The sequence below is a fragment of the Carcharhinus amblyrhynchos genome, chromosome 10 (genome assembly GCF_965287045.1).
Source record: "Carcharhinus amblyrhynchos chromosome 10, sCarAmb.v2.hapA, whole genome shotgun sequence".
Classification (NCBI taxonomy): Eukaryota; Metazoa; Chordata; class Chondrichthyes; order Carcharhiniformes; family Carcharhinidae; genus Carcharhinus; species Carcharhinus amblyrhynchos.
The window spans coordinates 85,548,589-85,561,898 of NC_137333.1; the positions used below are offsets into that span (position 1 = coordinate 85,548,589).

General features: G+C 43.1%; 1 protein-coding gene across 1 annotated transcript in view; it reads left to right on the top strand.

The window, feature by feature from the left end:
- The window catches only part of nek5 (NIMA related kinase 5), a 53,846-nt gene that overhangs the window by 16,415 nt on the left and 24,121 nt on the right, over positions 1 to 13,310 (top strand). Inside the window, exons 6-10 of the mRNA XM_080197518.1 lie at positions 1,286 to 1,356; positions 4,546 to 4,632; positions 5,111 to 5,165; positions 9,526 to 9,726; positions 12,647 to 12,731. Coding sequence (XP_080053644.1) covers positions 1,286 to 1,356; positions 4,546 to 4,632; positions 5,111 to 5,165; positions 9,526 to 9,726; positions 12,647 to 12,731 — 499 coding nt within the window. The remainder of the gene's footprint in view (positions 1 to 1,285; positions 1,357 to 4,545; positions 4,633 to 5,110; positions 5,166 to 9,525; positions 9,727 to 12,646; positions 12,732 to 13,310) is intronic.

Here is a 13,310-nt window from a genome sequence, read left to right on the forward strand (position 1 = left end):
CTCAGCTCTTTTAGCATCTTTCTTTATGATGTTTCGATGATTGAGTTTACCTTTAGTCCTTACACAATTTTCTTGCCCTCGTAACTCCTTCCTGCTGTGAAAACCGACCTCCTTGCCATTGCAATTCATCACCAGTAAGCCTGCAAGAAAAGTAAAAGTAAAGTTTATTTTTTGGCCTTGGAGGGAGTGCAGAGGAGGTTTACTAGGCTGATGCCGGAGTTGAGGGGGTTGAGCTATGAGGAGAGGCTGAATAAACTAGGCTTGTACTCGTTAGAGTTTAGAAGAATGAGGGGAGATCTCATTGAGACGTATAAGATGATGAGTGGGATGGATAGGATAGAGGTGGAGAGACTCTTCCCGCTCAGAAAGGACAGTAGGACTAGGGGGCACAGCCTCAAGATAAAGGGGGGCGGTTTAGAACGGAGTTGAGGAGGAACTTCTTCACTCAAAGGGCGGTGAACCTCTGGAATTCTCTGCCCGTTGAAGTGGTGGAGGCTGCCTCGCTAAATATTTTTAAGACGGGGGTTGATGGGTTTTTGATAAGCGAGGGGATTAAGGGTTATGGGGAGAGGGCGGGAATGTGGAACTGAGCCATGACATATCAGCCATAATCTTATTAAATGGCGGGGCAGGCTCGAAGGGCCAGTTGGCCTACTCCTGCTCCTATTTCTTATGTTCTTATGTTCTTACAAGTAGGCTTACATTAACACTGCAGTGAAGTTATTGTGAAAATCCCCTAGTCGCAACACTCCAGCGCCTGTTTGGGTATACTGAGGTAGAATTTAACATGGTCAATGCATGCCTTTCTGACTGTGGGAGGAAACCGGAGCACCCAGAGGAAACCCACACAGACACATGGAGAATGTGCAAACTCCGCACAGAGAGTGACCCAATCCAGGAATCGAACCCAGGTGCCTATTGCTGTGCAGCAGTAGTGCTAACTACTGTGCCACAAAATGATCCAAGGGGTTGTTTGTCTGACTTTTCATTCCTCCTTTTAGTAGAAAGTCTAACCTCTGATCAATGTCTCTTGGCAACACCAATTCATGGAATTCCAATGAACCGAGCTGCAGTTTATGTTCCTTTCTTTATACTAATATGGATGAATTGGCTTGCATATAAATATTATGTATGCTTGTTAAATAATTTTATAGATGTCTGCATTAAACGAAATAGAATTAAACAATAGCTCCAAACACTGAAACCATTAACAAAAGGAACAGTGGTTGTCATGGGAACTTATGTGTAGCATTGTGAGTAAAATAAAATATATTTTTATCTGCAGAACATTTTTCTTTGTAATAAAGGAGTGTCTGTAAAACTTGGAGATTTTGGAATAGCTCGCATGTTGAACAAGTAAGTTTCCATTAATTAAAACTACTAAAGCACCAGCTTTAATGCTTTCTACCGCAAAGATAGAAAGGGTGCATTATTTTATTGAACTGATAGAGTTTGGCAAAGTTATGATTATTCCTGGAGACAGAAAAGATTAAGAGATGACCCAGGAGGTCCAGAGGGGCAATTTTTTCACACAGAGGCTGGTGAGTGTCTGGAACAAGCTGCCAGAGGTAGTAGTAGAGGCGGGTACGATTTTGTCTTTTAAAAAAACGTTAAGACAGTTACATGGGTAAGGTGGGTATAGAGGGATATGGGCCAAAAGCAGACAAGTGGGACTAGCTTCAGGATTTAAAAAAAAGGATGGCCTGGACAAGTTGGGCTGAAGAGCCTGTTTCATGCCTCTTTGGCAACATGAGAGATTTTCAGGATGGATTTGATGTTTTGATTTACGAGTCTATTCTCTGCACTGAGTAGATCAGTAGCAGAAATTATCATTGGTAGAAGATCCAGAGGAGAGCTGGGGAGCTGTCAGGATCTGGAACACAATGTGAAAAAATGGCAGAAGCTGATTCTGTAAATAACTTTACAAGTACACTATTTTCATTTCCATCTCAGGTGAGTTTTTCCGCTTTAAGTCTGGCTTAACTTCCAGAATGAATTGCTGGAATTTCATACCACCAACACCCACCCTGCCCCCTGACCCGCTGGGGTGGGGTGGGCATTTGAATGGGCAGTAGGGTGTGAAGAGAGGATCCTGCAGCTATTTTGAATTCCCCCTCCCCCGCCATCCCTCGATCAAGCCCCAGATGGGGAGGGTGGAATTGAAATCCCCACATAGCCATTTAAGTTCACTTAATGGGTCCATCCAGCCAGTGGTGGGCAGGCAACTCGCCAACTGGGGAGACCACCCTGCAGTTCCTTTTGCCAGTGGCATACCTTGCTATGGATGGGCTCTCTCGCTGAGACTGGGGCATTGGGGAGCCACATAGGAAGCCGCCCCATGCTCTTGCTGACAACCAACCCTACCCTCCCCACCCTCCCCTAGCCCAGTCCTGGCCAGCAACTTCCTTCTCGCAACTCCCATGCTGACCTGTCTGGGAATCAGTGGCTGACCTTTCCTGCGGACCTGAGTGTAATACCGGCAGTGGCCATTGTTCCCGATGGCACTGTCAGCACTGGAGCTGCCAGCTCTCAGAGGTAGGATTTCCACCTAACTGAGGCCTTAGTTGAGTGGGAGGCTGGACGCCATCCAGGGAAGGTCCTGATTAGCTCAGAAAAGCATCATGTCTCCTAGAAGAGGCAACATGAATTATCACTTGTTCTCTAACCAGTGGGCAATAACCCTGGTGTGTTCATTAAATTCCACCCACGGTCGGTAAAACAGGGATTCAATTTTGTGCTCTTAAAACAAGTGGCTCATAATAAGCTCTTCATGCATCATAATTTTTAATAACAAGAAAATATTGCTAAGCTACAGACATTCATTTTTACTTGTTGCCTAGCTACATTTTAGGATGTTCTTTTGCAAATTCCAGTAACCTGTATTATTATTCCCAAATGTTCTAATTTTAATTTGTCACTATCTAACCAGATAAAATCACTGCTGGAAAATTAATTGTACAAAAATATCATGCACAGTTTCTGTAAATATTGGGCTAGATTTTACAGGGTGCAGTGCTCCCTAGCCCCCCTGTATAATGTCAGGGGAGCTCGTTCATTAACCCAAAGATTGTCCCACAGCAATTTAGTTCTGAGAGTGGTGTTCAAAGCTTTGAGGTGAGATTTGCATCCTTTTCCTGGGAGGAAGTCTCGTCTAAGGCAGCTGGTGGCTAATGGGATGGTCGACAACTCTGTAACCCCCAGCAACGTCACTTGGGAGTGGTGATCACTGCTCAAACTACAGGCAGTTCCATCTATATTGGGGCCCAGGTGAGTGAGGAACTGGGGATCTCAACGAGGGACACTGGGAGGCCAGGATTGAGGGGTCAAGTGGAGCATTATGGAGAAGAATGGTGCCTCCAATGGGACCTGGGAATCTGCACAAGAGTTTTCCACCCTTTTGCACCACCCACTGCTTCCCTCATGGCGTGAACCTCCACCAGTTCCACCATTCCCCTCAAACACAAAGCCCCGACCTTGCCAGCAATCCCCTCTCTGGGTTCTCCATCCCGTTTTTCTTTTTCCCACCACTCTAGCATTGAGTCCTGGGAAAGGTCTAGATATAGTAACTTTTAAGGGGCATCTGGACAAATACATGAATAGGATGGGAATAGAGGAATATGGTCCCAGAAGGGTAGGGGGTTTTAGTTCAGTCGGGCAGCATGGTCGGTGCAGGGTTGGAGGACTAAAGGGCCTGTTCCTGTGCTGTAATTTTCTTTGTTCTTTACATTACCAGCAGTGGCTCTGACTCCCGGTGACATTGCCAGTACTGGAGATTTGTCAGCCTTTGATTAAGGGTGGGATTTCCACCCTGGACTGGGTGATTTGATGGGCAGGCCTATTGTTGTTCAGGTAGATGCCTGTTTGGGGCTAAGTCCCATCAGGCCTCTCTAACATGGCCATGGGAAGGACCAGTTTTCTGGTCAGTAGATGTGCTCCTCCCTCACCCTGCCTGTCCCCTCCCAAACTACTGACCCATCAGCTTCAAATATGAACTTCCATCCTAAATCTCACCAATCTTTCTTTGTTTCCTCAATCAGCTTTCCAATGAGCTTTGAATGGCTCACATGATTGTATAATGGGTATGTTCTTAAGAGCTTACTCACAGAAACTGATGCAAACTTACATAACAAGCTAGCGGCTTGTTATTATTCAAAAATACTGTATATTTTTCAAGCAGTTAAATTATTTAAGCTAATTTATCCATGTCACAAGCAGGCTTACATTAACACTGTACTGAAGTGACTTTCGGACTATGGGAGGAAACCAGAGCACTCGGAGGAAACAGACACGGTGGGAATGTGCAGACTCCGCACAGACAGTGACCCAGGCTGGGAATTGAATCCAGGTTCATAGCACTGTGAAGCAGCAGTGCTGACCACTCTGTCACTGTAAATCATCAACCACTTTCACACTTTACTCTGAAGAGGCATGTGGTTTTATGTTAAAATGCAAATCGGAGCTCAAAATAGTTTGAAAAGATGTTACGTTGATTATTTTGTATCTTTTTTTTACTTTTGATCTTTTCAATTCTACTCTTTTTTCCAGTACCATGGAGTTAGCAGATACACGTATAGGCACACCGTACTATTTATCCCCTGAGATATGTGCGAATCAACCGTACAATAACAAAACGTAAGTGAGAACGGTATTATCAACAACAATTTACATTTATGTAGCACTCTGTAATGAAAACTGCATTTTGTTGTCGAATTTTGTTTGGTTCTCATTCTCTTAAACCTAGTCAGTCAAGATTTTAAAAATAGTAGCAGTTTAAGTGGCTATGCAGTTTTGGAAGTTTTATCAATTATAGGCTGGAGAGAGAAGTAACTCAAATAATATTGTGTCTTATTGTACACATCTGACATCGAAATGTAAACGATCAGATAGTCATAATTCAGGAAGTCCTGATAACTCATTTCTGAATTAGAAAAAGGAAATTTTGATTCAAAGTATGTAAGTCAAGTTGTGTGAGAATCTTTGTAATAATTGATAACTATGCTGAAACTTCAAGGATGTGGATCGAATCACAACTATTTTTGCCTCAAATTTTCTTTTGTATATTTAAACTCTTGCCTTCATTATACATGTAATCATTTTTGTTGTTTTTTAGTGATATTTGGTCTCTTGGATGTGTCCTATATGAGTTAGCCACTCTGAATCATCCAGTAAGTATAGTAATTGTCAGATGTAACTTAAGAGCAACTTAGTGTACAAGAACACAAGCAAACACCATAAATTCAAGCATATGTGTATTGATATATGCAAATTTATGCAATGTATCTGGACATACTCATGTGATGCTCTCCTATCTTTGACAAGGCAACTACTTCAGATAGTTTCACTTTACCCAGATTGTACAAGTGACATATAATTGGACATCCTCTGATGTTTGGGGTACCATTGTTTACAGATATACAGCATATTTACAAGTTTATATGCTTCAGAGTGAATTTCTGCACAAGTTCTTTGATATTTCTGCGTAACTTTGGAAAAGTTATGTAAACCTTGAAAAACAGTATAAATAGTTTTGGCAACTGAACTGGGGAACCCCACAGATGTTCGCCCCACATTGTATCAAGCACAGCATACGTGCTGATGCAAAGATGCTCCAGACATTGACTTAACCAGAGTGTTATCTTTCTACCACTTATCTAATCTTTTACATTTACCTATTTGTGCATCATGTACTGGATAAGGTCACAGATTTGCAATGATGAACCTAGCTCTAATGTGTGCCTTGACTTACTACACAATGGCTTAGCCTGCCCTAATGTATACTATTTGTATGATGTTATCAGCATGATTGCAATACTTTGCAGTTTAAAACTGATTTGCTTCCTAACCTGCACAACAAGCAATTGACATTCTAGAAGCAAATATGTGAGGCTGAAACAGTCTGATAGTTTTATATATGTTTGCTTTGGACAAGATATCTGGTCACCCTAGTATATAAAGGATATTGTTAAATTAGAAAGAGTGCAGAAAAGATTTACTAGAAAGTTACTGGGATTTAATGGTTTGAATTATAAGCAGAGGTTGGATAGACTGGGACTGTTTTCCCTGCAGTGTAGGAGACTTAGGGCTGATCTTATACAGGTCTATCAAATAATAAGGGCCCAGATCAGCTAGATAGTCAATATCTTTTCCCAAAGGTAGGGGAGTCTAAAACTAGAGGGCTTAGGTTTAAGGTGAGTGGGGAGAGATACAGAAGGGTCCAGAGGAGCAATTTTTTCACACAGAAGATGGTGAGTGTCTGGAACGAGCTGCCAGAGGCAGTAGTAGAGAACGAGTGCAATTTTGTCTTTTAAAAAGTATTTAGATGGTTACATAGGTAAGATGGGTATAGAGAGATAGGGGCCAAATGTGGGCAATTGGGACTACCTTAATGGTTGAAAAAATGGGCAGCATGGACAAGTTAAGCTGAAGGGCCTGTTTGACTCTAAATGGCAGAGTGCAGTGGATAGGTTATGGGCAGTGACAACATCCTGGCTGTAATGAGGAAGACTTTTGCACCAAATCTAACCACACTTTTAACCAAGCTGTTCTAATACAGCTATAATACTAGCAGTTTTACCAGGCCTGTCCCCTCCGCAAAGATCAGGACAAGTGCAATCTGGCTCAATATCATCCCATCAGTCTGCGCTCAATTATCAGCAAATTGACAGAAGGTGTCATTGACACTGCAATCAAACAACACTTGCGGAGCATTACCCCGTTCAATGGTGCTCACTATGGTTTCTGCCAGACCACTGAGCTCCAAACCTCAGTACAGCTTTGGTCTAGACATGGGCAAAAAAAGCTAAATTCCAAAGGTAAACAACAAGGTAGCATTTGAATGAATGTAGCATCAGGGATTCTCTATAAAACTGACATCAATGGGAATCACAGGGAAAACTCTCCACTAAGAGTCAGACCCAGCACAAAGGATGATGGTTGTGGTTGTTGTAGGCCAATCGTTTGCAGCCCTAGGATATCGTTGTTTCTCAGGGCAGTGATCTAGGCATGACCATTTTGAGTTGCTTCATCAATGACCTCACTCCAATATGAAGTCGGAAATGGGGATGTCCACTGATGATTTCATGGTGTTCATCCATTCACAGTTCCTCAATTCTGAAGCAATTGTATGTTCTAATGTGCAGCAATCATTGGCACAGTGGCACAGTGGTTAGCACTGCTGCCTCATCACACCAGGGACCCGAGTTCAATTCCCGGCTTGGGTCACTGTCTGTTTGCACCTTCTCCTTGTGCCTGTGTGGGCTTCCTCCAGGTGCTCCGGTTTGCTCCCACAGTCCAGACGTGTGAGTTAAGATGATTGGCCAGAATAAATTGCTCCTTAGTGTCAAGGGGACTAGCAAGGTAAAGAAGTGAGGCTACGGGGATAGGGCCTGGATGGGATTGTGGTCAGTGCAGACTCGATGGGCCAAATGGCCTCCTGTTGGGTTTCTATGTAAGACTTGGACAACACCAAACTTGAGCTGGTTAGTGGCAATAATATTCATGGTGCCAGGCAAAGAAAATGTAACCATCTCTCTTTGACTTTGAATAACATAACCATTGCTAAACACACAATCAACATTAACCTGGAGTCACCATTGACCAGAACTTAATTATTCCAGCCCTATAAGTAATGTGGCTACAAAAGTAAGTCAGAGGTTGGATGAGTGACTCACTTTCTCACCATCCAAAGTCTTTCTGCCACCTAAAGGTACAACCAGGAGTGTGATGGAATACTGTCCACCTGGCTGAATAAATGCAGCTCCAACAACACTCATGAAGCTTGGCACAAGGCAGCCCACTGGAACACCTTATCTACCACCTTAAACATTCACTTCCTCCACCACTGGTGCACTATGGCAGTATTGTGTACCATCTACAAGATGTATTTCAGCAGCTCATGTAGACTTCTTCAAAAACTCCTCCCACACTTGCAAATTCTAGCCCCTAGAAGAACAAGAGCATCAGGAGCAGGAGAACAGAACCACCTGCAACACCCCTCCCAACTCCCAAACCCATCCTGATTTGAAAATATTTGGCATTCTTTCAAAGTTAAAGTTTATTTATTAGTCACAAAATAGGCTTACATTAACACTGCAATGAAGTTACTGTGAAAATGCCCTAGTCGTCACACTCCGGCGCCTGTTTGGGTAGAATTTAGCACGGCCAATGCATCTAACCTGCACGTTTTTCAGACTGTGAGAGGAAACCAGAGCACCTGGAGGAAACCCACGCAGACATGGGGAGAATGTGCAAACACCGCGCAGACAGTGACCCAAGCCAGGAATCAAATCTGGGACCCTGGTGCTGTGAGACAGCAGTTCTAACCACCGTGCCACCGTGCCGCCCTCATTGCTGGATCAAAATCCTGGAATTCTATTTGTAGTGGCACTGTGGGAGTACTTTCCCCACATGGAGTGCAGTGATTCAAGGAGGTGACTCACCACCACCTTCTCAGGGTAATTAAGGACTGAGTATTTATGTTGGCCTTGCCACTGGCATCTTTAAACCCAGAAACAAATAAAACAAAACTCAACAATGCAGACTATACCCACATCATGTGAATGGATTTAAAAAAGCCTGAGTTGGATCTCACAGCTCTTAGCTCAAATTCTGTACTAGAAAATACTGGAAAATATGGAGCTGAGCTTTCTTAGCCCTAGGCCGCTAGGTTCTACTCTGTTGTTGGTATGTTTATTCGCACGAAAACCCTAGGGTTTAATTTCTCAGACAAACTGGAAGTCCTATTGCCCCGGGGCCGAAGATGGGAGGAGACCCTGCTCCCGAGGGCAGTTGGTGCAGTCAGTTAGGAGGCCTCCATGGCCCTTTCCCAAGAGCTGCAGCCCAATAAAAAGTTCTAATGGAGATCTCTAGTACTAAGGAGATGGCGTCTCAAATGACTGCATGGGTGGGAAGTGGTTGTCAATTGGACCATTATCCACTCGGCGTGCAGACAAACTGCTGAGCTTCCTGGGGCTGGCTTCCTTCGCCATGCTTTATCCCACCTAATTGCCAACCCTCTACCCTCATCTCCAAACAGCTTGGAAAATTCAGCTCTTCCTTTTTCCTTCATTCATTGTGGTTTTTAGCCATTTGTTTATTGGTTCAGGGATGTCACTGGCTTAGCCAGCATTTTGTTGCCCATTCCTAATTGCCCTTGAATTAGTCCATTTTACAGACACCCATATTGTTGTGGATCTGGAGTCACATGTAGGGTGCCCTGGTGAACCAGATGGGTTTTTACCACAGTCAACAATGGTTTAGTGGCGATCATTAGACTTTTATTGTCACCATTGGCTATGGTGGGATTCGAATCCCACCCTCAGAGCATTATCCTGGCTCTCTGAATTGCTAGTCTAATGGCAATGCCACTACGCCACCACCTCCCATGGAGATGTAAGATGGACTAAAAGTAGACTTGATTTAAGAAGGAAAGTAAATAATACTTCAAACAAACTTGGGAAATTGGTGTTATTTGCCCCTTTATCACTTTATTCTGAGAATGATTTCAGTAACTGTTTTTTATTCCAGTTTGAAGGCAATAATTTGCATCACTTAGTGGTGAGGATCTGTAAAGGTCGCTATGCTCCAATAAGCCCCAGATACACCTATGACTTGAGGATCTTATTGGCCCAGTTGTTCAAAGTGAACCCTCGTGATCGGCCTTCTATCAATTCCATTTTGAAAAAGAAGTTCTTGGAAAAGCGTATTAGAAAATACCTAAGCCCTGAGGTATATTTTTAATATTTTAAATTTTATTTGGTGTATAAATTCATTTCAGTGTTAAGTTTAATCTAATTTAAAATTTAATCTTACTTTATTAAGTGAATGATGTTATCCACATGAAGTGAGATAGCATACATCGTATTTTCTTGGAAGATATATTAATCATATGGCCAAGTGTTCCTATACTCATCTCCTCAATAATTGATTTCAGAGCAGAACTTGCTGTAAAAATTGAAAGGCTTTGTCATAAAATGCTTCTTGTGAGAGGAATATTTTATTCATTTGTGGGACATGGGCATTGCTGGCAGAACAGCATTTATTGCCCATCCCTAGTTGCCCTTGTTCAGAGGGCAGTTGAGAGTCAATCACGTTGCTCTGGATCTGGAGTCACATGTAGGCCAGGCCAGGTAAGGACGTCAGATTTCCTTCCCTGAAGGACATTAGTGAATCAGATGAGATTTTCCAACAATTAGCAATGGGTTCATGATCATCAGTAGATTTTTAATTCCAGATTTTTTTATTGAATTCAAATTCTACCATCTGCTATGGCAGATTCGAACGTGGGGTACCCAGAACATTAGCTGAGTTTCTGGATTAATAGTCTTGTGACAATACCACTAGGCCATCACCCCAGTAAAATAGAAATAATATCATAGTGAGTGAAATTTTGTTCTTTGAGAACATTACAACTGAGAATTTGTGGATGTGGTGTATCTGGATTTCCAGAAGGCATTTGACAAGATGCCACACCAAAGACTACTATATAAGATAAAGGTGTACAGTGTTACGGGTAATGTATTAGCGTGGAGAGAAGATTGGTTAACTGACAGAAAGCAAAGAGTGGGGGAAAACGGGTGTTTTTCTGGTTGGCAATCAGTGACTAGTGGTGTGCCTCAGGGATCAGTATTGGGATCGCAATTGTTTACGATTTACATCGACGATTTAGAGTTGGGGACCAAGTGTAGTGTGTCAAAATTCGCAGATGACACTAAGATGGGTGGTAGAGCAAAGTGTGCAGAGGACACTACAAGTCTGCAAAGGGATCTAGATCGTCTAAGTGAGTGGGCAACAGTCTGGCAGATGGAGTACAATGTTGGTAAATGTGAAGTCATCCATTTTGGTAGGAATAACAGCAAAACGGACTATTATTTAAATGGTAAAAAATTGCAGCATGATGCTGTGCAGAGAGACCTGGGTGTCCCTGTGCAGAAATCTCAAGGAGTTGGTTTGCAGGTGCAGCAGGTAATTAAGAAGGCAAATAGAATTTTGTCCTTCATTGCTAGAGGGGATGGATTTAAAAACAGTGAGGTTATGTTAAGAACGTAAGAACATAAGAAATAGGAGCAGGAGTAGGCCATCTGGCCCTTCGAGCCTGCCCCGCCATTCAATAAGATCATGGCTGATCTGTCGTGGCTCAGTTCCACATTCCCGCCCTCTCCCCATAACCCTTAATCCCCTCTCTTATCAGAAACCCATCAACCCGCGTCTTAAAAATATTTAGCGAGGTAGCCTCCACCACTTCAACGGGCAGAGAATTCCAGAGATTCACCACCCTTTGAGTGAATAAGTTCTTCCTCAACTCCGTTCTAAACCGCGCCCCCTTTATCTTGAGGCTGTGCCCCCTAGTCCTACTGTCCTTTCTGAGTGGGAAGAGTCTTTCCACCTCTATCCTATCCATCCCATTCATCATCTTATACGTCTCAATGAGATCTCCCCTCATTCTTCTAAACTCGAACGAGTACAAGCCTAGTTTATTCAGCCTCTCCTCATAGCTCAACCCCCTCAACTCCGGCATCAGCCTAGTAAACCTCCTCTGCACTCCCTCCAAGGCCAAAATATCCTTGCGTAAGTACGGCGCCCAAAACTGCACACAGTACTCCAGCTGCGGCCTCACCAATGCCCTATATAGCCGCAGCAAGACCTCCCTACTTTTATATTCAATCCCCCTCGCTATGAAGGCCAGCATCCCATTCGCCTTCCTGACCACCTGCTGCACCTGCAAGCTGGGTTTTTGCGACTCATGCACAAGGACCCCGAGGTCCTTCTGCACCGTCGCCTGCTGCAGTTTTTCTCCACGTAAGTAATAATCCTTCCTACCATTATTCCTACCAAAGTGGACCACCTCGCACTTGCCAACATTAAATTCCATTTGCCAGTTCCTGGCCCATTCGCCCAGCCTATCTAGATCCTTCTGCAGACTCTCCACACCCTCCGCACAATTTGCCGTTCCCCCAATCTTGGTGTCATCAGCAAATTTCGACACCATACACTTGGTTCCCTCCTCCAGCTACAGTTGCTGCTGTATAAGGTGCTGGTGAGACCACATCTGGAGTACAGTGTACAGTTTTGGTCTCCTTACTTGAGAAAGGATATACTGGCACTGGAGGGGGTGCAGAGTAGATTCACTAGGTTGACTCCGGAGTTGAGAGGGTTGGCTTATGAGGAGAAACTGAGTAGACTGGGGCTATACTCATTGAAATTCAGAAAAATGAGGGGAGATCTTATAGAAACATAAAAGGTTATAAAGGGAATAGATAAGTAGGGAAGTTGTTTCCACTGGCGGGTGAAACTAGAACTAGAGGACATAGCCTCAAAATGAGGAGGGGCAGTTTTAGGACTGAGTTAAGGAGGAACTTATTCACGCAAAGGTTTGTGGAATTCCCTGCCCAGTGAAGCAGTTGAGGCTCACTGAATGTTTTTAAGGCAAGGATAGATAAATTTTTGAACAGTAAAGGAATTAAGGGTTATGGTGAGCAAGTGGGTAAGTGGAGTTGAGTCTACAAAAAGATCAGCCATGATTTATTGAATGACGGCCTATTCCTGCTCCTAGTCCTTATGTTCCTGATCATCATGATTTTGGTCATATTTTCTGGCTAGATAATAAACAAAATTTGCTTTTTTTGTCTATTTCTAAAAATAACTGCAGCTAATAAAGGAAGAATTTAGCCACACGGTCATTCATAGGAAGAAGTCACCTGCATCAAGACCTACAGCAGCCACCTCACAACAAGGTAGAACAAAGCTGATCTTAATGTTAATTATGGGAGCTCTAGGAATGAACAAATGCCCCATTATTGTCTCTGTTAAATGAAGTGAAAATTCAATAGAGGTGACTTTGACCTGTACAGCAGTTGATGATGATAGCAGATCAGCTCCCCATCTTACATCTCTTCTGCTCTGATTTCCATTAATTTTCAGGAACAAAGCTGCAAAACTCAATTGATCTCAATTATACCTTCAGCTGCAATGTATTTATTAAAAAAAAGCACATTTCCTTGACCATTCATGTATTTTTCAGCATTTCTAAGCCTTTATCTCTCCCTTCTCCCTGTGATTTCTTGGAAAATGCACACACCAGAGTAAACAAATGGCCTCTACTGGGGCTTCTATCGTAATGCCATAAGAAATTATGAGGATTTAAGGGTTATGGTGAGGGTCGGGTAGGTGGAGCTGAGTCCATGAAAAAGTCAGCCATGATCTTATTGAATGGCAGAGCAGACTCAAGGGGCCAGATGGCCTACTCTTGCTCCTAGTTCTTATGTTTTTATGTAAGATATAAAAGCAGAATTAGACCATTCAGCCCATTTAAT